The sequence below is a fragment of the Ranitomeya imitator genome, chromosome 6 (genome assembly GCF_032444005.1).
Source record: "Ranitomeya imitator isolate aRanImi1 chromosome 6, aRanImi1.pri, whole genome shotgun sequence".
NCBI classification, from domain to species: domain Eukaryota; kingdom Metazoa; phylum Chordata; class Amphibia; order Anura; family Dendrobatidae; genus Ranitomeya; species Ranitomeya imitator.
The window spans coordinates 391311197-391336853 of NC_091287.1; the positions used below are offsets into that span (position 1 = coordinate 391311197).

The following is a 25657-nucleotide window of genomic DNA, read 5'->3' on the forward strand; positions in this document are numbered from 1 at the left end:
TGTCTGTCCTCGCACACAAACTGTCTGCACTAACTGAACTCACTCTGCCTCCAAACCAGGATCTTTATCCAGGGAAGCTGCCCTAAAACAGGGTTTTGAGCTCCCCATCCTGGCCTGGATTTGGAAGGTGTTGTGTGTGTGATAATCTACAAAAGGGAATCCCACTTGGGGTGCCACATTCCCCCCTGTTAAAATCAGTACTCCTGGTATTAGATAGATATTTACTAGATATTTTTGTAACTACATTGGAAACACATCAAAACAGGTTAAACTTTTCATCCCTTACAGGAGGCACAGTTCTTGAACGTTGCAAAACTAATTTATAAAAGTTTATCTGGCCTTATACCAGGGTGTCCATGTCCGTAAGTTAAACAGTACATCAGGTTTTGTCTTTGGTCCGTAGAAACAAAGAAGGCTCTACTCTCGCCAGCAAGTGGGCAGAACCAGGGTGCACCTTGAGGGTGCCAAACTATTTACAATAAAAAATTTTGGGTAATCAATATCCATTACCTCAATGTCCATTTTTAACCTGTAACAGAATACATGCAAAGTTTTAAACAGGTAACACCAATTATTGACAGACCCTATAATGGGCTGGGATTTGATCCTTGGTGCTATGAGTAGACCTACGTACTTCCTGGTCTACCATGTCTGTTGTAGTGTACCCACTAGTGCATTAGATATGTGTAGACCTGCATTGTGTAGGTACAGTTAGGGCCAGAAATATTTGGACAGTGACACAAGTTTTGTTATTTTAGCTGTTTACAAAAACATGTTCAGAAATACAATTATATATATAATATGGGCTGAAAGTGCACACTCCCAGCTGCAATATGATAGTTTCCACATCCAAATCGGAGAAAGGGTTTAGGAATCATAGCTCTGTAATGCATAGCGTCCTCTTTTTCAAGGGACCAAAAGTAATTGGACAATGGACTCTAAGGGCTGCAATTAACTCTGAAGGCGTCTCCCTCGTTAACCTGTAATCAATGAAGTAGTTAAAAGGTCAGGGGTGGATTCCAGGTGTGTGGTTTTGCATTTGGAAGCTGTTGCTGTGAGCAGACAACATGCGGTCAAAGGAACTCTCAATTGAGGTGAAGCAGAACATCCTGAGGCTGAAAAAAAAAAAAAATCCATCAGAGAGATAGCAGACATGCTTGGAGTAGCAAAATCAACAGTTGGGTACATTCTGAGAAAAAAGGAATTGACTGGTGAGCTTGGGAACTCAAAAAGGCCTGGGCGTCCACGGATGACAACAGTGGTGGATGATCGCCGCATACTTAATTTGGTGAAGAAGAACCCGTTCACAACATCAACTGAAGTCCAGAACACTCTCAGTGAAGTAGGTGTATCTGTCTCTAAGTCAACAGTAAAGAGAAGACTCCATGACAGTAAATACAAAGGGTTCACATCTAGATGCAAACCATTCATCAATACCAAAAATAGACAGGCCAGAGTTAAATTTGCAGAAAAACACCTCAAGAAGCCAGCTCAGTTCTGGAAAAGTATTCTATGGACAGATGAGACAAAGATCAACCTGTACCAGAATGATGGGAAGAAAAAAGTTTGGAGAAGAAAGGGAACGGCACATGATCCAAGGCACACCACATCCTCTGTAAAACATGGTGGAGGCAACGTGATGGCATGGGCATGCATGGCTTTCAATGGCACTGGTTCACTTGTGTTTATTGATGACATAAGAGCAGACAAGAGTAGCCGGATGAATTCTGAAGTGTACCGGGATATACTTTCAGCCCAGATTCAGCCAAATGCTGCAAAGTTGATTGGACGGCGCTTCATAGTACAGATGGACAATGACCCCAAGCATACAGCCAAAGCTACCCAGGAGTTCATGAGTGCCAAAAAGTGGAACATTCTGCAATGGCCAAGTCAATCTCCAGATCTAAACCCAATTGAGCATGCATTTCACTTGCTCAAATCCAGACTTAAGACGGAAAGACCCACAAACAAGCAAGACCTGAAGGCTGCGGCTGTAAAGGCCTGGCAAAGCATTAAGAAGGAGGAAACCCAGCGTTTGGTGATGTCCATGGGTTCCAGACTTAAGGCAGTGATTGCCTCCAAAGGATTTGCAACAAAATATTGAAAATAAAAATATTTTGTTTGGGTTATGTTTATTTGTCCAATTACTTTTGACCTCCTAAAATGTGGAGTGTTTGTAAAGAAATGTGTACAATTCCTACATTTTCTATCAGATATTTTTGTTCAACCCTTCAAATTAAACGTTACAATCTGCACTTGAATTCTGTTGTAGAGGTTTCATTTCAAATCCAATGTGGTGGCATGCAGAGCCCAAATCGCAAAAATTGTGTCACTGTACAAATATTTCTGGCCCTAACTGTATACTAGGTAATTGTCTGCGAGTTCTCAGATTCACCATTGGTCTGACAGTTTCACCAATAGCAGAGGGTGGATTTTCTGGTTCCACTGCTGGGGTGACATTGGCTTCTTGAATCTGCTGTTGTAGAGTCTCTTCTAGTTCAGGATTGTTCTGAGTCACTTTTTTCTTGTATTTCCGGCTGGGGAAAAGTTAAGACAGGTATCACTATGGACTGATGTATCTGAACCCAAGACTGGGGAAAATCTCCAAGAACAGTGTGAATTTTCTTTTCTTCTTCCATGGGTGGAGATGTTCCTGGGTCTGTTTCTCTGTTCCTCAATTTATCAGGGCATACTTTGAGATGGTCTCTGGATACTGCAGTTGAAGTTTCCCCTCCATCTTTACTGATAAGGGAGCCTTTCGTGTTGTCAAAGTTTGAAGGTAGGATAGTATACGGTTCTGCTTCCCACTGGTCATCAAGTTTGTGCAATCTCCTTTTACGTTTGAGCACTTGTTCACCTGGTGACAAGGGAATTGCAGGGGCACGTTGGTTATAGTCTCTCTCTTGCTTTTGTCTCGCTTGTGATAGACTTCTCTCTACGCATTCTTGTACTTGACGGTATTTTTCTTATCTCCCAGTATCCCAATCTGTATCTGGTGAGATATTTTCTGGGGTTAGGACTCCCATGTCTAGATCAACTGGTATTTTACTAGATCTTCCACTCATCAGGTATGCTGGAGTACAGTTGGTGGAATTCACTGGAATGTGGTTGTACAAGTCTACCAAGTCTGGTAACATCTCTGGCCATAAGTTCCTTTCATATAAAGGAAAGGTCTTTAACAGATCGATTACCACCTGGTTTATCTTTTCACACATTCCGTTGGTTTGCGGGTGATATGGATTTGTTCTGATTTTTTTGCATCCATACAGGTTGTAGAATTCTTGAAATACTTCCGCTTCAAAGGCAGGTGCTTGGTCAGTAAGTACTTTTTCTGGATATCCATGTGGTCTACAGAAATGCTGTTGGAAGGCTCTGGCTGCTGTCTTTGCTGTCTGATCCTTGACAGGTACAACTACCAGGAATCTGGAGTCGTGAGCCACAATAGTCAAAACGTAGACATAGCCTGACCGGCTTGGAGTTAGCTTCACTTGGTCCAAGGCCACCAGTTCAGGTGGCTGTTTGGTGTCTATGGGCTGTAGAAGAGCCCTCTGGCTGTCACGGTCCTTTCTGCGCAGGTTACATGGGCCACACTCTCGGCACCACTTTTCAATGGTTTTCCTCATGCCAATCCAGTAAAATCTCCCACATAACAGAATCTCCAACTTCTTCCATCCGAAATGTCCTGCTCCATCATGGTATGCTTCCAAAGCCATTGGCGCATCTTGTCTTGGGACCACTATTTGCCAGACTAATTCATGAGTGCATGGATCGATGTTTCTTCGGCACAGCTTACCATCGTAGATGAATAGTTTGACTTTCTCCTTCCACAGTTGTTGCATCTCCCGCGGATCATTTGGACCAGGGTGCAAATCTGCCTGCGTCAACAGCTCTTTCACCAGACGGACCGCGGGGTCACTGTCCTGTGTCTCTGCCCATTCATGGTGGGGCAAAGTGTTCAGCGTGGCTTCTTGTTTGTTTCTGTGCCTGTTTCTCACACAATGTGAGTACTGAGTCGCTCCAGGGTGATGGAAAGCTGGCAGCTCTACTTCCTCAAGTTCCTCTGAATCCTCTCCTACATCTGGTAGGTTGGGCATTCTGGATAACGCATCAGTGTTGGCATTCTTGTGCCCTGCACGGTACTTGATAGTGAAGTCATAATTAGACAACCGAGCCATCCATCGCTGCTCCATTCACCAAGTTTTGCCGTCTCCAGGTGAGCCAGCAGATTGTTATCAGTATATACTGTGAATTTTGCTGAGGCCAGGTAGTGCTGGAACCTTTCTGTCACTGCCTAGACAATGGCGAGGAACTCCAGCTTAAAGGAACTATAATTTTCAGGGTTCCTTTCTGTAGGTTGAAGCTTCCTGCTGGCGTGTGCAATTACCCTCTCTTTGCCTTTTTGTACCTGGGACAGTACTGCTCCCAATCCCACATTGCTGGCACCCGTGTAAACAACAAACGGTTGGTCATATTCTGGGTAGGCCAGTACCTCATCTCCTGTGAGAGCCAACTTCAACCGGATGAAGGATCCTTCCAGCCCATCGTTCCAATCAAACTGAGTATTCTTACCCTTGGTTTTCTTAGATTGGCCCACTAACAGGTCTTACAGTGGTGCGGCTACCTTGGTGAAGTCTTTAATAAATCTTCTGTAATAGCCTACCAACCCGAGGAACTTTCGGACTTCATGGAGGTTACTGGGTTTTGGCCAGTTCTTGATCACGGTAACCTTGTCAGGGTCTGGGGCCACTTCTTCAGAGCTCACCACATGGCTCAGGTACTGTACTTTGGATTTCACAGGTGATATTTAGATGGTTTCACCTTCAAGCCAAAGTTGGGCAGGGCTTCAAACACTTCGGCCAGGTGCTTCAGGTGATCCTCATATGTCTTGGAGAAGACAATGACGTCGTCCAGGTACAACAAGACAGTTTCGGAGTTCTTGTGCCTAAGACAGCACTCCATCATTCTCTGAAATGTCCCTGGGGCGTTGCACAGTCCAAACAGCATGTAATTAAATTCAGCGAGACCCATTGTGTTGTGAAGGCCATCTTCTCCTTGTCCGCGTCTGCTACGGGAACCTGCCAATACCCACTGGTGAGATCCAAGGTAGAAAAGTAATTAGCAGATTTTAATGCAGCCAATGACTCTTCTATTCTAGGCAACGGGTATGCATCCTTGTGTGTTTATTTGCCTATAATCTACACACATTCTCATGGTGCCATCTTTCTTCCTGACGAAGACTAATGGAGCTGCCCAGTGGCTACAACTATCTCTGAGTACCCCAGCCTCCTTCATCTCTCGCAACATACTTTTGGCACACTGATAATGAGCTGGAGGTACAGGCCGGTACCTCTCCTTGATGGGTGGATGACTTCCCGTGGGGATGTGATGTTGTACCCCTTTTACCTGCCCAAAATCTAGTGGGTGTTTACTGAAGACCCGTTCATACTCTTGGACCCCTCCCCCCTCGCTAAACCCCTTGTTTCTGGTGTGAAGGTGTAGAATCCGTGCCCACGTGTAGTTTCTGACACCAATCTTCTATTTGTCCTGCAGAGTGTTATGATCTGGTGGCCTAGGAGCAGCATGAGACGTACTCTGGAGAAGGTGGTACCTTTACTGACCGCAAACCCTGAACTAGCAGCGCAACTAGAAGTAGCCGTGGGGGGTACCTAACACTCCCTAGACCTCTCGACACAGCCTAAGAACTAACTACCCCTAAAGACAGAAACGGGAAAACTATCTTGCCTCAGAGAAAATCCCCAAAGGATAGACAGCCGCCCACAAATATTGACTGTGAAAGGAGAGGGAAATAACATACGCAGACATGAAATCAGGATTTAGCATAGGATGCCATACTAGCTAAAAAGGAAGAATAGGACAGAGTACTATGCGGTCAGTATTAAAACACTAGAAAATATCCACCACAGAAAATACAAAACACCACATCTGACTAAAGACATGGAGGGTATATCTGCATCTCCAGAGACAAAGCTAGGCTGGAAAAAATCCTTCACTGACAAAGCTTGACAAAACAAAACAAGAAAATGCACAGACTATAAGGTCCACAGCAGCAAAAACAAGGCCAGAACTTATCTTTGAAGAAATGAACAGCAGACCAGGAGAGACCAAGTATGGATGTGAATCCTCCAAAAACAATGGACAACTGGCACTGACTAAAGGATAAAGCAGGACTTAAATAGCCCAGCCCAAATTGCAAAAAATGGATACACCTGATAAATGCTGCGATCCAACTACCGCAGCACTACCACTCATAACCACCGGAGGGAGCCCAAGAGCAGAATTCACAACAGTACCCCCCCCTTGAGGAGGGGTCACCGAACCCTCACCAGAGCCCCCAGGCCGATCAGGACGAGCCAAATGAAAGGCACGAACCAAATCGTCAGCATGAACATCGGAGACAACAACCCAAGAATTATCCTCCTGGCCATAACCCTTCCATTTGACCAGATACTGAAGCTTCCGCCTCGAAAAACGAGAATCCAAAATCTTCTCAACCACATACTCCAACTCCCCATCAATCAACACCGGGGCTGGAGGATCAGCAGAGGGAACAACGGGCACCACATACTTCCGCAACAAAGATCTATGGAACACATTATGGATGGAAAAAGAGGCTGGAAGGGCCAAACGAAAAGACACCGGATTGATAATCTCAGAAATCCTATAAGGACCAATAAACCGAGGCTTGAACTTAGGGGAAGAAACCTTCATAGGAACATGACGGGAAGACAACCAGACCAAATAGCCAACCCGAAGCCGGGAACCAACACACCGATGACGGTTAGCAAAACGCTGAGCCTCCTCCTGAGACAACACCAAATTGTCCACCACATGAGCCCAAATCCGCTGCAGCCTGTCAACCACTGAATCCACACCAGGACAATCAGAAGGCTAAACCTGCCCTGAAGAAAAACGAGGATGAAAACCAAAATTACAAAAAAAAGGCGAAACCAAGGTAGCAGAACTAGCCCGATTATTAAGGGCAAACTCGGCCAATGGCAAGAACGCCACACAATCATCCTGATCAGCAGACACAAAGCATCTCAAATAAGTTTCCAAAGTCTGATTATTTCGCTCGGTTTGGCCATTTGTCTGAGGATGAAATGCGTAAGAAAAAGACAAATCAATGCCCACCCTAGCACAAAAGGCCCGCCAAAACCTAGAAACAAACTGGGAACCTCTATCGAACACAATATTCTCCGGGATGCCATGCAAACGAACCACATGCTGAAAAAACAACGGAACCAAATCAGAAGAGGAAGGCAATTTAGGCAAAGGTACCAAATGAACCATCTTAAAAAACCGGTCACAAACCACCCAGATAACCGACATCCTCTGGGAAACCGGAAGATCTGAAATAAAATTCATAGAAATATGCGCCCAAGGTCTCTCAGGGACCAGCAAAGGCAGAAGCAACCCACTAGCGTGGGAACAGCAAGGCTTAGCCCGCGCACAAATCCCACAGGACTGCACAAAAGAACGCACATCCCGCGACAAAGAAGGCCACCAAAAGGACCTACCAACCAAATCTCTGGTACCAAAAATCCCAGGATGGCCAGCCAACACAGAACAATGAACCTCAGAAATCACTTTACTAGTCTATCTATCAGGAACAAACAGTTTCCCCACTGGACAGTGGTCAGGTTTATTAGCCTGAAATTCCTGAAGAACCCGTCGTAAATCAGGGGAGATGGCAGAAAGAATCACCCCTTCCTTCAGAATGCCGACTGGCTCAAGAACCCCAGGGGAATCAGGAAAAAAACTCCTAGAGAGGGCATCCGCCTTAACATTCTTAGTACCAGGAAGGTACGAGACCACAAAATCGAAATGGGAGAAAAACAGGGACCATCAAGCCTGTCTAGGATTCAGTCGTTTGGCAGACTCAAGGTAAATCAGATTATGATCGGTCAAGACCACAATACGGTGCTTGGCCCCCTCAAGCCAATGACGCCACTCCTCAAATGCCCACTTCATAGCAAACAACTCCCGATTGCCGACATCATAATTGCATTCCGCAGGCGAAAACTTCCGAGAAAAGAAGGCACACGGTTTCATCAAGGAACCATCAGAATTCCTCTGAGACAAAATGGCCCCTGCCCCAATCTCAGACGCGTCAACCTCAACCTGAAATGGAAGAGAAACATCCGGCTGACGCAACACAGGGGCAGAAGTAAATCGGCGTTTAAGCTCCTGAAAGGCAGAAACAGCCGCAGAGGACCAATTCGTCACATCAGCGCCTTTCTTCGTCAAATCGGTCAGAGGTTTAACCACACTGGAGAAGTCGGCAATGAAACGACGATAAAAATTAGCAAAGCCCAAGAATTTCTGAAGGCTCTTCACAGATGTGGGCTGAATCCAATCATGAATGGCCTGAACCTTAACCGGATCCATTTCTATAGATGAGGGAGAAAAAATGAAGGCCAAAAAAGAAACCTTCTGCACTCCAAAGAGGCACTTCGACCCCTTCACAAACAAAGCATTATCACGGAGGATCTGAAATACCATCCTGACCTGTTTCACATGAGACTCCCAATCATCGGAAAAATCAAAATATCATCCAAATATACAACCATGAACTTATCAAGATAACTCCGAAAGATATCATGCATGAAGGACTGGAACACAGATGGGGCATTAGAGAGTCCGAATGGCATCACTAGGTATTCAAAATGGCTTTCGGGCGTATTAAATGCAGTTTTCCACTCGTCACCCTGTTTAATACGAATAAGATTATATGCCCCTCGAAGGTCAATCTTAGTAAAACAGCTAGCCCCCTTAATCCTAGCAAACAAATCAGTAAGCAAAGGGTATTGAAATTTGACCGTGATCTTATTCAAGAGGCGATAATCAATACACGGTCTCAAGGAGCCATCCTTCTTGGCAACAAAAAAAAAAAACCTGCTCCCAATGGTGAAGAAGATGGCCGAATATGCCCCTTCTCCTTAATATAGCTCCGCATGGCGGCATGTTCTGGCACAGACAGGTTGAAAAGTCGACCCTTAGGGAACTTACAACCTGGAATTAAGTCAATAGCACAATCATAGTCCCTATGTGGTGGAAGGGAACTGGATTTAGGCTCATTGAATACATCCTGGAAATCTGACAAAAACTCAGGAATTTCAGAAGAGGGGGAAGAGGAAATCGACATCAAAGGAACGTGATCATGAACCCCCTGACAACCCCAACTAGTCACAGACATGGATTTCCAATCTAACACCAGATTATGTAGCTGTAACCATGGAATACCCAGCACAATATCATCATGCAAATTATGCAACACCAGAATGAGCAGATCAAGGTCACAGATAGCAGAAATTTTGGTTGTACAGTACTGATGGTAACAGAACTAGCGATTCTCTTTGTACGCTTAGGGCAATCAGAAATAACATGAGCAGAATTGCCGCAGTAAAAACAGAACCTATTCTGACGCCTAAATCCTTGTCGTTCAGCTCTAGACAAAATCCTATCACACTGCATAGGCTCAGGGCTCCTCTCGGAGGACAACGCCACAGTGTGCACAACTCTGCGCTCGCGCAAGCGCCAATTAATCTGAATGGCCAGAGACATAGAATCACTCAGACCAGCATGGATTCAGAAAGACCCTTTCTGAAAATTGCCGCCAAGGCATCCTCATTCCATTTAGTCAGTACAGACCATTTTCTAAATTTCTGGCAATACGATTCTGCCGCTTCTTGACCCTGACACAGGGCCAACAAGATCTTCTCAGCTTGATCCACAGAATTAGGCTCATCATACAATAACCCCAATGCTTGAAAGAAAGAATCAACATTAAGCAAAGCAGGATTGCCAGATTCCAGGGAAAATGCCCAATCCTGTGGGTCACCACGCAGCAAGGATATGATGATTTTAACCTGCTGAATGGGATCACCAGAAGAACGGGGTCTCAATGCAATAAACAGTTTACAATTATTTTTGAAACTCAAAAATTTGGATCTGTCACCAAAAAATAAATCAGGAGTGGGAATCTTAGGTTCTAAGGCAGGAGTCTGAATAATAAAATCTGAAATACCCTGTACCCTAGCAGCAAGCTGATCCACCCGAGAAACTAACTCCTGAACATTCATGTTAATACTAGGTTCCGTAGCCACCCAGAGATTAAGAGGGAAGAGAACACAGAATAGACTGGAGAAAAAAAAATGGCTCAAGAGCTTCCTTCCCTTCTTCTGAGATGCATTTAAAGGGACACTGTCACCTGAATTTGGAGGGAACAATCTTCAGCCATGGAGGCGGGGTTTTTGGGTGTTTGATTCACCCTTTCTTTACCCGCTGGCTGCATGCTGGCTGCAATATTGGATTGAAGTTCATTCTCTGTCCTCCATAGTACACACCTGCGCAAGGCAATCACTGTGATTCTGCCAATTTCTCCACCAGATAGTTCTACCTGTTGTCTTTGTACCAGGGCTCTGATTTCCTTCTGGAGGACTCTCTGGTCACTGGAACCAGCAGTTTCTGCCACCTGTTGTAACAAGACCTCTAACCTCTGCCAATTTTCAATAACATTAGTACCAATGGTCATCATAGGGTTACATTCACGTCGATCAATATCAACAATCACCATCCCTTGGGCTTTTAATTCTACCTGCCCCACTTTAATGGTGACTTCCTTGTATCCCACCTGCGGCAAAGGCTGACCATTATTGGCTACTATCGTTAAGTCACTATCTGGACCACGGGTAATGCCAGTATCGGCCCAATAACACTTATAAAGGATGTAAGGCATGGTTGTAACCTGTGAACCTGTGTCCAACAAAGCGTTCATCTGGATGCCGTCGATCACAATGGGGAGAACAGGTCGTCCTCCGATGTACTTGGCTCACCAGTTGTGTGGGCCTGGTCGTCCTATTCCTGGGGGTTGGCCCTCTGCCCCAGTGGTCGCTCGTTTAAATGACAGTACCTTGCAATGTGTCCTGCCTGGTTGCAGCGGCGGCAGATGGGTCGTCCATCCTGGTTATAGCGGTCGTCGTCTCTCCCTCTTGTCGGCAGGATCCTCTTCTGTCATCGCCAGGGGACATCCTCCGGTCTAGAAGCCAGCTTGCTCCTCTCCTTAGGGGATTCCTGTAGAGACTGTACGATCCGGGCTAATGCAGCAACACTCTTTGTCAGCTCCTGCACCTGGAGGCCTAGTCCTGTAGAAGAATCCTCATCTAGGACCTGTGCATCAGCTTCAGTGGGGACCTGAGGGTATGATGCCACCTCCTGGTGGTAGGTGAGGGCTGGACGCTTAAGAGGCACTGCACGGCTGGGTGGAGGTTCGTGTAGCACCCGGATGGCTCTGTCCTTAAATTGCGCAAAGTCCAGGTCAGGGTTTTGCAAGGCCAGGATGCGTAACTGAGTCCTGTGGGTGCTAGACAGGAGCCCCTCAATGAACTGCTCTTATAAGAGTCTATCTCCATCCTGTACACTGTTAGGATCCACTTGATTAACAGCCCGGAGCCCTTCCTGCAAATTAAGGGCATAGTCCTGTATACTGTCCTGTGCTTTTTGCTTACACCCGAAGAACTTCATTTTTGTTTCTGCAGCAGTGCGGGTGTCAAAGGTAATTTTTAGCTTAGTAAAGATCTGCTGCACAGTCCTTTTATCCACATCTGGCCAGGATTTTACCTCTCTCAGGGCCGCACCAATCAGCTGACCAGTCAAAATGTTAATTTTCTGATGCTCTGTCAAAGGGTAAACTTCAAACAGGCTGCAGAGCCTTTCTTTAAAGTTATTTAATGTATGTGACTATCCAGAATACTGTGGGAGCCATGCTGCTCTAGGTATGTACGGCATGGAGAGGGGCATGATGGGGCCCTTTTGTAAGTGAAATGTATTGTTAGACCAGTGAGGACCAGACAGGAGGCAGAAGGGCCTTATCTGAGGTGCAATGTGATTACAATGATAACAGGATTTGTTAAGGTACCGTCACACTGAACGATATCGCTAGCGATCCGTGACGTTGCAGTGTCCTGGCTAGCGATATCGTTCAGTTTGACAGGCAGCAGCGATCAGGATCCTGCTGTGATGTCGTTGGTCGCTGCAGAAAGTCCAGAACTTTGTTTCGTCGCTGGACTCCCTGCAGACATCGCTGAATCGGCGTGTGTGACGCCGATTCAGCGATGTCTTCACTGGTAATCAGGGTAAACATAGGGTTACTAAGCGCAGGGCCGCGCTTAGTAACCCGATGTTTACCCTGGTTACCAGCGTAAAAGTTAAAAAAACAAACACTACATACTTACCTTCCGCTGTCTGTCCCCGGCGCTGTGCTTTCCTGCACTGGCTGTGAGCGCCGGCCAGCCGGAAAGCACAGCGGTGACGTCACCGCTGTGCTTTCTGGCCGCTGTGCTTACACAGCACAGAGAAGCAGAACGCCGGGGGACAGACAGCGGAAGGTAAGTATGTAGTGTTTGTTTTTTTAACTTTTACGCTGGTAACCAGGGTAAACATCGGGTTACTAAGCGCGGCCCTGCGCTTAGTAACCCGATGTTTACCCTGGTTACCGGCGTCGCTGGAGAGCTGTCTGTGTGACAGCTCTCCAGCGACCAAACAGCGACGCTGCAGCGATCGACATCGTTGTCGGTATCGCTGCAGTGTCGCTCAGTGTGAAGGTACCTTTAGTTGTTGGTTGTTTGCTGTTTTCTATCAGACACCTTGTGAAGTAAATGAGGTTTATTTACTGGTACTTTTTTTAGCTCCAGTTTTCCATAGAATTCATAATGATTAGACTAACACAGAACACAGGGTAATAGTCACATCCATGGATGCTCTGATTTGTTGCTTGAGCTAAGATAGGTAGGGAGGTGTGTTCACCTAGTCCTTGAAGTTCAGCTGTATAATTGACTTTGTTTGGTTTCCTGTTCATCTTAGATTGGATAAAGGTTGTTGTTACATAAACTAAGATAGGCGAAGAAGCATGGACAGATAACGGATGTATACGATGGAGTGTGTCAGTATTCCGGGTTTTCCAAGTCACCTTGTGAATAATTTTGCCCTTTGTTAAGATGGAGTTTGCTGTTTGTCTGTCCTACTTTCTGTTCGTTTGTTTAAAACCCGGGTCAGGTGTCAGCCTCTTTGCTGGAGTATTCTGCTTCTGTTTCCCCTTCAGCTCAGCTGCTTGTTCTACTGTGCTTCTACCCGTGGCTCTGGACATTCTCTGCCTATGTAAGCTACACTCTCAGTCTGTTGGCTTTGGAACTTACCCTTGGTTTACTCCTCCTGGTAAGAACTCTGTTTTGGAACTGTGTTTTTGGAACTTTGCTGCTGGACTGTGTTTTGCTGCTTAATCCTTCATTTACTCCCCCTGGTGGGAGCTACTGGAAATTACACCAGTATAATACTTTAATGTGAACTTGTTCTGGACTTACCCGTGTTTATGCCACAACTGAGATCAACTTGAGGACTTGTTTCGGGACTTACTCGTGTTCATGTTACACCTGGGATTAACCTGAGGACTTATTCTGGATTTCCCTGTGTTTACTACATACCTGGATTTGACTCTTTCTGCACCAACAGTGTTTTGGATCTGCACCACATCACCCGTCACACTCACCTTGCCGAGGACTCTGCTCTCAGAACTCTTCCGATTTTCTGTATATGGTTAAGGGACTTGTTTCATTGCGAGTTATCAGTATATTGTTTTGAGTGTTGTTGCTGTGGTACAAATACACTATTTGCACTAAAGAAACCCATCTCTGTCTGTTCATTTCCCCATGCTACCAGAATCCTAGAGTTCCTACAATAGTATTACAGAGTGTCATGTTATACTGTGTGCTGCTAAGACCTTGAAGTTTGGATGGATAACATGGTTTTATTTAAGACCTGATGCAGGATACAACTAAAGTCAGTGTACCTTAGTTTAATGTTTAGTTTTCCTAGGGTGTTAAGTATTGTGGAAAACTGGTAGGGGTGTCTGTATAGGAAACAGAGGCAATTGACTAGGATCAAACTATAAGAAAATTGCATTAATTTTGTGGGGTTCGGGAGAGTTGAGGCATTAGCTAATTACTGGGCAGCTCAAGAAAAGTTAACAGGGGGAGGTCACCCTGAAGTAAAAGTATAAAGAATAAGTGAGTTTGGGGGGACAGGGAAGCATCAATTAAGGATGTTTATTAACTGCACTGGGAGATCTCCCAGAGCGTATTGTTCCTTTTGTCCTGGAGCAGAACAATATTGTATCATACAATTATTAGGTTCTGTAGAAGGACGTAGATCTGGGGATTTATTATGATGGAATATAGGCTGAACTGGATGGACAAATGTCTTTTTTCGGCCTTACTAACTATGTTACTATGTTACTATGTCCCATTTTAGGTATCTATGTAGAAGAGCACCTATCACTCCAGAGATGCCCCTGAGAGACTCCAGAACACCCCTCTTACTTTTGGTGCCGAGCTGAAACATCTCTCAGATTTCAGCCATGAGGAGGAGACTGTAATAAAACCCAATGCCACTTCGTACTGTCATTTTTCTCCTGGTCATTATTTTATATATATTGTACTGTTCATGATCTGCAGGAGGACCAAAAGACTGGACACCCAACTGCACGGAAGTCAGGCTGAGCACCATTAACTCAGCCGGTGAAGGGGGTTAAGGACATAAGAAAAATCCAGTCCTTTTCCCTGAATCATATATATATATATATATATATATATATATATATATATATATATATATATATATATATATAATAATGATGTTATATTCATTGTCGTGTTACTGTGTAGTAGGCCTTAGGGTTAGTAAGCTATAGATTGGGAGGGCTGATATTGTATGTGTGATTTGGGTAATAGGGCAGTTAATTGTGGGTTATTATATTGTGGTGATATTGTTGTGATATTACTGGTTATTGTGGGTTATTACTGTGTGATTTTGTTGGGATATCACTGTATACTGTAGTGATATTACTGTAATAGAGTTGTATATCTGTATATTTGTATATATATATATATATATATATATATATATTTATAGTCGCCAGCTTGGGTATAAATATATATGTATGTTATAGACTGCAGACGTGTGTGTAATAATTACCCTTTATTGTTACACTGTTTTGTCTCAGTTAGTATATAACATAAGAAAAAGATAACGTTGAGGCGTATTAAGTGGATATTATTAATAGCCAAGTTCGGCGATAATACTTAATATCAGACTTCAATAGAGGTGTACGGACGGTTCCCTGTTGATAACATAAGGTTTGATATTTTGTGGAGGAAACCCTGTCCCTTTAACAGAGCTCTATGACCATCCCCTCCGGTCAGAGAGCCGCGGTTCCCACGCTGTCAAAAGACAGTGGGAGCGCTCAGCTGTGATCAGAGGTATAAAGTTTACCTCCTGTCACTGGTGTCAGCTGATGGGACTACTGCTCCCATCATCCGACACCTGTTGCCACTAATAACAGAGCAGGAGCGGATGATGGGAGTATTCATTAGCCGCTCCTGTGCTGTAAATAAATAATAAAAAAAAAACAACCTGCATGTGTATCCCTATTTTTGATAACCAGACAGGCAAAACTCACAGCTGGGGCTGCAACCCTCAGCTGTCATCTTCAGCGAGGCTAGTTATCAAGAATAGAGGGGTCCTCACACTGTATTTTTTAATTATTTAAATAATTAATAAAAAAAACGGCATGGGGTCCCCCCATTTTTGACAACCAGCCTTGCTGAAGCAGACAACTAGGGGCTGGTATTCTCTGGCTGGTAATGAGCCATGTATATTGCCCCCAGCCTAAAAATAGCAGCCCGCAGCTGCCCAGAAAAGGCACATCTATTAGTTGTGCCAATTCTGGTGCTTCTCCTGGCTCTTCCCACTTGCCTTGTAGCACAGTGGCAAGTGGGGTTCGTATTTGTGGGGTTGATCTCAACTTTGTATTGTCCGATGACATGAAGCCCCAAGGTTAGTAATGGAGAGGCGTCAATAAGATGCCCCCATTACTAACCCCATAGTCACATTGTAAGAAAACAGACATCAAGAATAAAGTCCTTTAATTGAATAAATTATTATTATTATTTATTATTATTTATTGTTATAGCGCCATTTATTCCATGGCGCTTTACATGTGAGGAGGGGTATACAAAGTAAAAACAAGTACAATAATCTTAAACAATACAAGTCATAACTGGTACAGGAGGATTGAGGACCCTGCCCGCGAAGGCTCACAATCTACAAGGGATGGGTGAGAATACAGTAGGTGAGAGTAGGTGAGAAAAATAACAGACTCCTTTAATAATCTCAATTAAGCCACACTTACGATCTTGCCTAATTCCACCGAAGCCCTCGTTCTCCTGTAATAAACCAAAAATAAAAAACAACAATATCCCTCACCTCTCTGTCGTTTTGTCCCACACCATAATCCATGTCTGGGGGATAAGTAGTTTTCAACCTGGACGGTGCCAAGATGCGACCGTTCAGGCTGAGAACCACTTGCGAATAAGATACTGTGAGCGCAGCCTCAGTGACTAGCGGTGATGTCACTGAGGCTCCGTTCCCACAATGAGCTGCGGTGACCTCAGTGAGATCCTCGCTAGTACCGTGAGAAAGTCACATGATAGGCAATTTCACGGGGAGAATTTCATTGCGGTGAACCACTGCTACGGGGCAAGTGGGAAGAGCGAGGCTAAGTGATAAAATTGGTGCATCTTAGAGATGCACCTTTTCTGGGGCCAGAGGTATATCTAGGGTTTCTGGCACCCGGGGTAAGAATAAATTTTGACACCCCCCCAGGACATATGCGATTTGCACACTTAGTCATGTACCCACGAGCTGCTCTCCCTAATGCTCTCAATATTCAGTGAAAAACTGAGAAGCAGAAGAGAAGCTCGTTGTCACAGGACCATAAGTATAAAAATCACATATGAGTGAAGTGTCCATGTGACGACTACTGGAACCTACAGAACTGAATCCTGACATGGCAGCTTCTGAATTCTCATAACGCATGCACTGCACACTTTTAGGATTCTCCCTTGCCGGTGGACAGTCATGTCAGCACAAGCATGTGATTTGTATATTTCAGACCACATTCTGACTAGACGTGCCCGGCCTCAATCAGTTCTTTTTCATTGAGTGAGGCCACACATATCTAGACAGCATGTGACCGCATTAATGTAAATCCCCAGCACGAGAGAACCCTGACAGTGTGCAGGGCGCACTGTGAGAACTCAGAAGTCTGCAGTCACAAAGAATGACTGCAGACTCATTACAAACCTGGACATCCCCTTTTCCCCTTTAATGCTCCAAACATAAATAAAAACATGAGAGTTAGTATCACAAATAACATTTACATCCAGGTATCTTATAGATGACGTCGCCTCTGGAGCCGTTCTTCTTTTCTTCATCTTGTCCAGACCCCATGATGAGTTTTCTCATTCACAGCCGTCTCTACAGACCTCCATCTTCTCCGCTCTTTGGCAGAAAATCTCCACATGATGCCCTTAAAGATACAAGTGTGATTACAATGCTCCTGAATAAAAAATTGCCCCTCACTATATTGTCTGCACAAAATATGACCCCCACACTGTCCCTCTTATGGTTCATGCCCTTTACACTGACCTCTCCTTTCCATACTGGCCCCCTCTTCACACTGTCCTCTCACACTGTGTCCCCTCTATAGGGCCCAGTATTTATACTGTACTCTCATCACACTCCCCCTCCTTGGTATACTGTCCCCTCCTGGCTGTGCCCTTACACTGTCTCCCATGCTACGCCCCCACTACTCAGTTTCTATTCTGTGCCCACTCACTTTTCTCCCCCTCCCTCCTCATACTGTCTCCTCTCACATCCCTCCTGTTCACCATACTGTCTCCTCATATATTTACCCCCTCACTTTCTATATTGCCTGCTCTCCTGAATCCCCATACTGTGTCTGCACACATCCCATCACCCTCACTCCCCGTACTCTGTCCATATACATTTTTCACATCGCTACTCATACTGTGTCCACATAAATTCCCCCGTTCGCTCCTCATACTGTCTGCACCCATCCCCCATACTGTTTCCTCAGATATACCCCCCATTCTTCTGTACTGTATATATGCCCATTATTTTCCTCTACCCCACCCCATCATTGCTCTCTTCACCACCTCCATCTTTGCCTTCTCCACCACCACTATCATTGCATTCTCCCCCACCACCCCATAATTTCCCATTCCACCCCCTCCATCATTTCCTCCTTTGCCTTTTCCACAATATCCATCATTTTCTCTTCCCCCACCATCCCCATCATTGCCCTTTCCACCACCGTCATCATTGTCCTTTCCGCCGCCATCACCATACCTGCCCATTCCACCACCTCCATCATTTTCTCCCCCTCCAATATCATCAGTGTGCTTTCCACCACCACCATCCTTGTCCATTCTATCACCTCTATCATTTCTTCCCCCCTTCATTATTGCCCTTTCCACCACCTCCATGATTTCCTCCTCCCCAACATCATTGCATTCTCCCCCACCACCATCATTGCCCATTCCAATTTCCACCTCCATCATTGCCTCCCCCCACCCCATCATTGCCCATTCCCTCCCTGTCAGCCCCATCATTGCCCTAGCCTCTCCTCCCCGTACACACACACAACCATTTACTTCTCTGCACATTCACCCTCAGCGCTACGCATGCACGCACAAACACACAGAAATATTGCGTACAGTATAATGGCCACGTCTGGTTACTCCTACACACGCGGCTGAGCTCTGTACACCTTGGACACACGGCTCCACTCTGTACACCTTGTACACATGCAGATCCGCTCCATACAGCTCGTACACACGCGGCTCTGCTTTGTACAGCTCGTACACACGGTTCTGCTCCATACACCTTGCACACACCCAGTTCCGCTCCGTACACCTCGTACACACATGGCTCCACTCCATACACCTTGCACACACCTAGTTCCGCTCCATACACCTTGTACACACACTGCTCTGCTCTGTACACCTCGTACACACTGCTCAGCTCCATACACCTTGCACACACCTAGTTCCACTCTGTACACCTCGTACACACCCAGTTCCGCTCCATACACCTTGCACACACGGCTTCCACTCTGTACACCTCGTACAACCCAACTCCGCTCCATACACCTTGCACACACGGCTCCGCTCTGTACACCTCGTACACACCCAGCTCCGCTCCGTACTCCTCGTACACACGGTTCCACTCCGTACACCTTGTACACACACGGCTCTGCTCCGTACACCTCATACACACCCTGCTCCGCTCCATACACCTTGCATACAAGGCTTCCGCTCTGTACAACTCGTACACACACGGCTCCGCTACATCCACACAAAAGCTTACCCTTGTCCAGCACCATGAGAACCAGCAGAGTCCTGCACTACACGGAGGCCCTTGATTATGTGACTCCTGACTCCTCCCCTCCTGTGACCTCATCAAAGGTCCTGTGCGCACAGAGCAGCGGCAGCAACAGCTGTGGTGTGCGGCTCTCTGCGGTGGAGGGGCTCTGCTGTGCGGTAGTTACACTGCTGACACTTGACGGCCCGCTGGCGCCCCCCTGTCGGCTGCCCCCCCCTGGATACGCCACTGTCTGGGGCAGCTGAGAGCTGATGTTTTTAGCCTGTGGGGCAATATTCATAGTACCTTCCCAGGCTATTAATATTAGCCCACAGATGTCTGCATAACCTTTGCTGGTTATTAATTATAGGGGGACCCTACATTTTAATAGCCAGTAAAGGTTAATTTTTTAGCTGTGAGCTGATATTAGTAGCCTGGGAAGCTCCATGGTTATTATCCCCTCCCAGCCATCAGCTTTCCCTCTGCCGGTTACAAAAATTGTGCGGGAGCCACACCATTTTTTTCTGATAATCTTTTATTAAATATGTGTACAGTAAAAGCTGCACACACACTGCACTAATTGTATTTGTCACAGACCTCTATATATGTACCTATTCTATTTGTATTTACTATATGTAATCTATCTCTTCTATCCTGTCGACTCCTGAAGTGATTTTACAGTAAACGACAGATGAATTGCCGGCTTTTCTTCCATCTATCTATTTATGTAATATAAATACGTACACATACATATGTGTGTCACTGACATTTATATATCTATGTATTCTATGTGTATATATCTATTCTATCCATTCTATTGTAACCTGTCACGCTGTGATTATGCTTTACACTGCATATGAATTGCTGGCTTTTTGTCTATCTTTCTACACCATGTTCCAATTGTTATTGGAGCACCTGCCAGGGCTGAGGGGTACTCGGTACCGGTACTTAAGCGGATGTGTCATGGCAGCGACCCAGTCTGTGGACCTGGGTACCAATCTAAAAGGGATATTCATTAAAGTTTATGTTCGTGACGCCACCTGTGGTATTCAGTAAGTGGGGACCGACGCTGCTTAAAGGGGTCCTCTGAGGTGGTGTTAAGGCAGCTAGATGGTATAACTTCCCACAGGTGAAGTAGGTCCCCAGGGCTCCTGGTGTATAGGTGAAGATGGTGAGAGAAGGTGCAGTGAAGAACGAGGACATGGGGTTGAAGTCTTTTTACCTGGTTTACTGAAGCTTCAGGCAACCGCAGTCCAGGGCACCAGATAACAGGTACAGGCAGGGTCCGGCTGGCTTGGAAGTGATTCCAGAGTCCCCTTTACCAGGTGGAGATGAAAGCCTTCCTCAAAGCGTGGTGGTGTTGTAGTCCCTTACTGCCTACAGCTTCTGATAAGATCCTCACAGTTCCTCTCTGTCCCCCATATAGGTTAAGACACAAACCCATATGACAGGTGACTCGAGCCTTTTTTACAGGGTCTCTATCTCGACCCGGGCCCTATATGTCACTGTGCCTCCTGGGTGTGAAGGCGAACAGGTAACTTAAACTACAGCTGTCCTGCCGATTTCTGCTATGCCCCTTAGAGTCCGGCACAGCCTCGGTCTTCCGGCTACCGGAATCTGCGCTAGCCAGGGATGTAGCCAAATCACTGCTCTGCTCCCCTGGTGTTACTCTCCTGTGCCTTTTTTCTCCTGCACACTTTCTACAAGTTGTTCATTCCATCTAAGTTTCCTCTCTCCAAGAGCTGTAGTACATCTGACTACAAGGCCCCTTCAGATCTTCTGACACTCTATGTTCGTCTGCCTTCGTCTCTGTCCTCTGACAGAATGCTTCTCTTCTGCCATCTGGCACTAACTGGCTGACTGCTTTCCTTCCAGACCAGAATGTATTTATAGGGAAGTTCACCCTAAACCAGGTTTTAGAGCTCCCCCTTCTGGCCTGGAGTATGAACGTGTTGTGTGTATGTGATTACTTGGTGAAAGGTATCCTTCATCGCTTCCAAGCGTGATATCACTCTCCCCATGAGGAAATCAATGCCAGTGTGACAACCAGGACCCTGGGGTGTCACATTATGCAAATGACATTTTTCTCAGATTTTCCTAAATGGTTGGTGCAAATGACAGTCAGTCTAATAAAAGTCATCATCCGTTAGAGTATACATCAAATTTTATTGAAGAAACCTCCCAATGATAACAGTATAATCTCCAAAATGAATAAAAACTCAAAAAACTGTTCCAAATTATTAAGCATAGTAGAATTTTTAAACATTTGATATGTTTTCAAGAACTAAAAATGCTCTTTTGTGGAATTTGCAGCATTAAGGCTGGTTTCACACTTGCGTTTCAAAACGCATGCGTTTAAAAAAAACCCGCATGGTGAAAAAACGCATGTAAACGCGTGCAAACGCTGCGTTTTTTTGACGCATGCATTTTTGCATGTGGTGAAAAAAACGCGTCGTTTTGATGCGTTTACATGCGTTTTTTTATGCGTTTGCGTTTTTTAAACGCATGCTGAGAAATGTGTGACAGCTGCCAATCATCAAAATAAAGTAAAAAACCCACTATAAACAGAAATAGGGTTAGGGGTAGGGATCCTAACCCTAAATGGATCCTAACCCTAAAGGGATCCTAACCCTAACCATATAGGGTTAGGATCCCTTTAGGGGTAGGGTTAGGGTTAGGATCCCTTTAGGGGTAGGGTTAGGGATAGGGTTACGATTCCTTTAGGGTTAGGGTTAGGATCCCTTTAGGGTTAGGATCCCTTTATCACCTTTATGGTAGGGGGTGGCATATCAGTGTGTTTTCTGTTTTTTTTTAAAATAAAAACGCATGCATTTTTAACGCAAACAAACGCATGTGCTTAAAAACGCATGCGTTTACATAGACATCAATAGTTTTTAAAAAAACGCCGCAAAAATTACTACATGTTGCATTTCTGCAACACAACGCATGCAGAGAAAAAACGCATGCGTTGCAAAAACACGTCAAAACGCATGCAAAAAAAGCATGCGTTTTTAATGTTAAATATAGGGGGGGGGAAACGCATGCGTTTTTTTGCGTTTTTTTACCGCAAAAACGCAAATGTGAAACCAGCCTAAGAGGTCACAATAACTGAACAAAAAAGCCATTTAACTAGAAAACATCCTAGCAGGCCAAGTTACATGTTAACATAGGAACCCTTCTTTGATATCACCTTCAAAATTCTTGCATTCATTGAACTTGTGAGTTTTTGGAGAGTTTCTGCTTGTATTTCTTTACATGAAGTCAGAATAGCCTCCCAGAGCTGTTGTTTTGATGTGAACTGCCTCCCACCCTTATAGATCTTTTGCTTGATGATATTCCAAAGGTTCTCTATAGGGTTAAGGTCAGGGGAAGATGATGGCCACACCATGAGTTTATCTCCTTTTATGCCCATAGCAGCCAATGACTCGGAGGTATTTTTTGCAGCATGAGATGGTGCATTGTCATGCATGAAGATGATTTTACTCCTGAAGGCATGTTTCTGCTTTTTATACCATGGAAGAAAGTTGTCATTCAGAAACTCTATATACAGTACTTTGCAGAGGTCATGTTCACACCTTCAGGGCCCTACCAGCTGTTTCCCCGTGATTCTGGCCCAAAACATGACTCCTCCACCTCCTTGCTGACATCGCAGCCTTGTTGGCACATGGTGGCCATCCACCAACCATCCACTACTGCATCCATCTAGACCATCCTGGGTTGCTCGACACTAATCAGTAAACAAGACTGTTTGAAAATTAGTCTTCATGTATGTCTGGGACCACTGCAACCGTTCCTGCTTGTGAACACTGTTTAGGGGAGGCCGAATAGTAGGCTTATGCACCACAGCAAGCTTTTGAAGGATCCTACACCTTGAGGTTTGAGGGACTCCAGAGGCACCAGCAGCTTCAAATAACTGTTTGCTGCTTTGTAATGGTATTTTGGCAGCTGCTCTCTTAATCCAATGAATTTGGCAGAAACCTTCTTCATTATGACTTTATCTGCATGAACTCTGTCTGTGCTATGGTTCAGTCACAAATCTCTTCACAGTATGATGGTCACTCTTGAAGGGCCACTGTCACCCCCCTCCAGCCGTTATAAACTAAGAGTCACCTAATACCTATCTTTGTCCACGGAGGCGGGTCTGAAGCCTCCTCTGTGAAGCGCCCAACTGCCGTCACTCATCTCTTCTGGGGCGATGGTCGCCGCCCCCTGCGCGCTGTTCTTAAATGTTATGCATTATGCACAGTGTGGGGCTGGGATTCCTGGGCATGCGCACTGCGCTTGTCAGACGCTCCTCCAGGTTCCCCGCCTTCCAGCGTCGGTCTGTGCAGGAATCTGCCCAGGAATCCCAGCCCCGCACTGTGCATAATGCATAACACAGTGCGGGGCGGAGATTCAGTAACAGGGTGGCCGCACTGCCCACACAGGCGCAGTCAGGATCCCGGCATCTGAGCTATGACTGCCAATTCTCAATGCGCCTGCCCCAGGCAGGCACACACAGCGCAGGCGCTGGATTTATGAAGAACAGCACGCAGGGGGCGGCGGCCATCGCCCCAGAAGAGATGAGTGACGGCAGTTGGGCGCTTCACAGAGGAGGCTTCAGACCCGCCTCCAGGTACAAAGATAGGTATTTTTGAAAAGTTTCAAAGCGCTTTATTTTAGTAATACATGAACACAAAACTAAAAGAGCCACCTTGTTAGAATGCAGCATTACTGCTGCACAAGGTGGCTCTTTTAGTTTATAACGGCTGGAGGGGGTGACAGTGGCCCTTTTAGTTTTCGTGAAATATCTAATGTTTTCATACCTTGTTCAAGGCATTGCACTATTTAACATTTTTCAGCAGCAGAGAAATCCTTTTTATTTCCCATATTGCTTAAAACCAGTGACCTGCTTAATAAGGTGGAACATCATTTTTAAGTAGTTTTCCTTTAATTTGAATCACCTGGAAAACTAATTATCACATTTGTTTAAGATTGATTTCAATGATCCTTTGAGCCCTGAGACAAAAAACCATCCACGAGTTTATTTGAAAAACAAAACAATTAAATCTTTGACACTTAAATCCAATTTGCATAATAATTTGGAACACTGTGTATCTATCTATCTATCTATGCAATATTGTTACACCCAGTCTGTTTACTGTACCTCCAGGGGGTCTCTGTCAGGACTCTCGCTCTGTACTGGCTTCACAGTCTGGACGCAGCCCCCACCCCTCCTTCCTCTCCTTCCTGGCGTGGGGCCAGCAGGTTCCCGGGCAGGGTTCTTAAGTCGCACGCACGCTCTCTCCTGGTCTCTTAAAGAGACAGTGTGCATTTTCCAAATGTTGCCTCTAACCAATGGCGTGTGTTTGTCTATTATTTCTAGCCCTTCCACCATAGGGAAGGCGCCGGAGCAACAAGTATCTACTGTTGCTAACTTCCGGTTCCTGTTATCTTGCGCTTCTGTTTCTGAAGTATCTGCAAGGAACTCCGCTTATTCTGTCTGTCTCCACAGATCTTCTGCTACCAGTTACCCGGCTATTCTGGACTGCATCCGCAGTATCTTCACTGGACCCGTCTAGTCCTGCCAGTCCCCCAGCCTCATTTCCGGACCACGCCAGGACCCCAGCGCCGGCTTCTACACCTGATATCCTCCAGTCAACTCTGCAATATCCGCTAACCTTGCTGATCTGTCTGATCCTCTGGGACAGCCGCCACGAGTACGGGGGTCTAACTGAAGGTAGCACCCGTGTCCTCCAGGCATTCCATTCTGTCCCTGTTTGAGGGGACTTACTACAGATGTCTGGGGCTCACGCAGTAATGTCCCCTTCGGAGCCCCCTGACTGTGGTCTAGGGGTTCCACATCAAACCTTAATAAATACGAATGTGAACTTCTACATCTGTGTCCCCTGACGAAGGCTTACGCCGAAACGCGTGTCGGGGACGGGCACATCCAGGAGACGGCAGCGCTGCAGGTAATCTCTGCTCCAGGCATTATTCCCAACATATTACACTATGGTATAGGACTTATCCTTCACACTGCACACTTCAGGCTACGTAATTTTTACGTCTAGTGTGGTTGCACTTGCAACTCAATTTGTAAGGGTGTATCCCTGTACATATTATTGTTTTTCATCATATCTATATATTTTTTGTGTGTATATTCCATTATTTCTGTCTTAGTTCTGGGTTTGGTAACATACATTTATTTATTCATCCATCTATTTTTTACTGTATTATCATGTAACCACTCCAGGACTCTGTTTACAATATTGCTCTGTCTCCTTGGTATAGCGCCCCCTTTTTTGGTTTCTTTTCCCCCTACCATATAGTGTATTTCTTCACAAATAAATTATATTTAATATGATTATTTGGGCAT

General features: G+C 45.4%; 1 protein-coding gene across 1 annotated transcript in view; it reads left to right on the forward strand.

Moving 5' to 3' along the window:
• The window catches only part of METTL4 (methyltransferase 4, N6-adenosine), a 242289-nt gene extending 217140 nt beyond the window's left edge, over nucleotides 1-25149 (forward strand). The window contains exon 8 of the mRNA XM_069731151.1: nucleotides 24794-25149. Within this exon, the coding sequence (XP_069587252.1) occupies nucleotides 24794-25062 (269 nt within the window). The 3' untranslated portion in view covers nucleotides 25063-25149. The remainder of the gene's footprint in view (nucleotides 1-24793) is intronic.
• The last annotated feature ends 508 nt before the right edge of the window (nucleotides 25150-25657 follow it).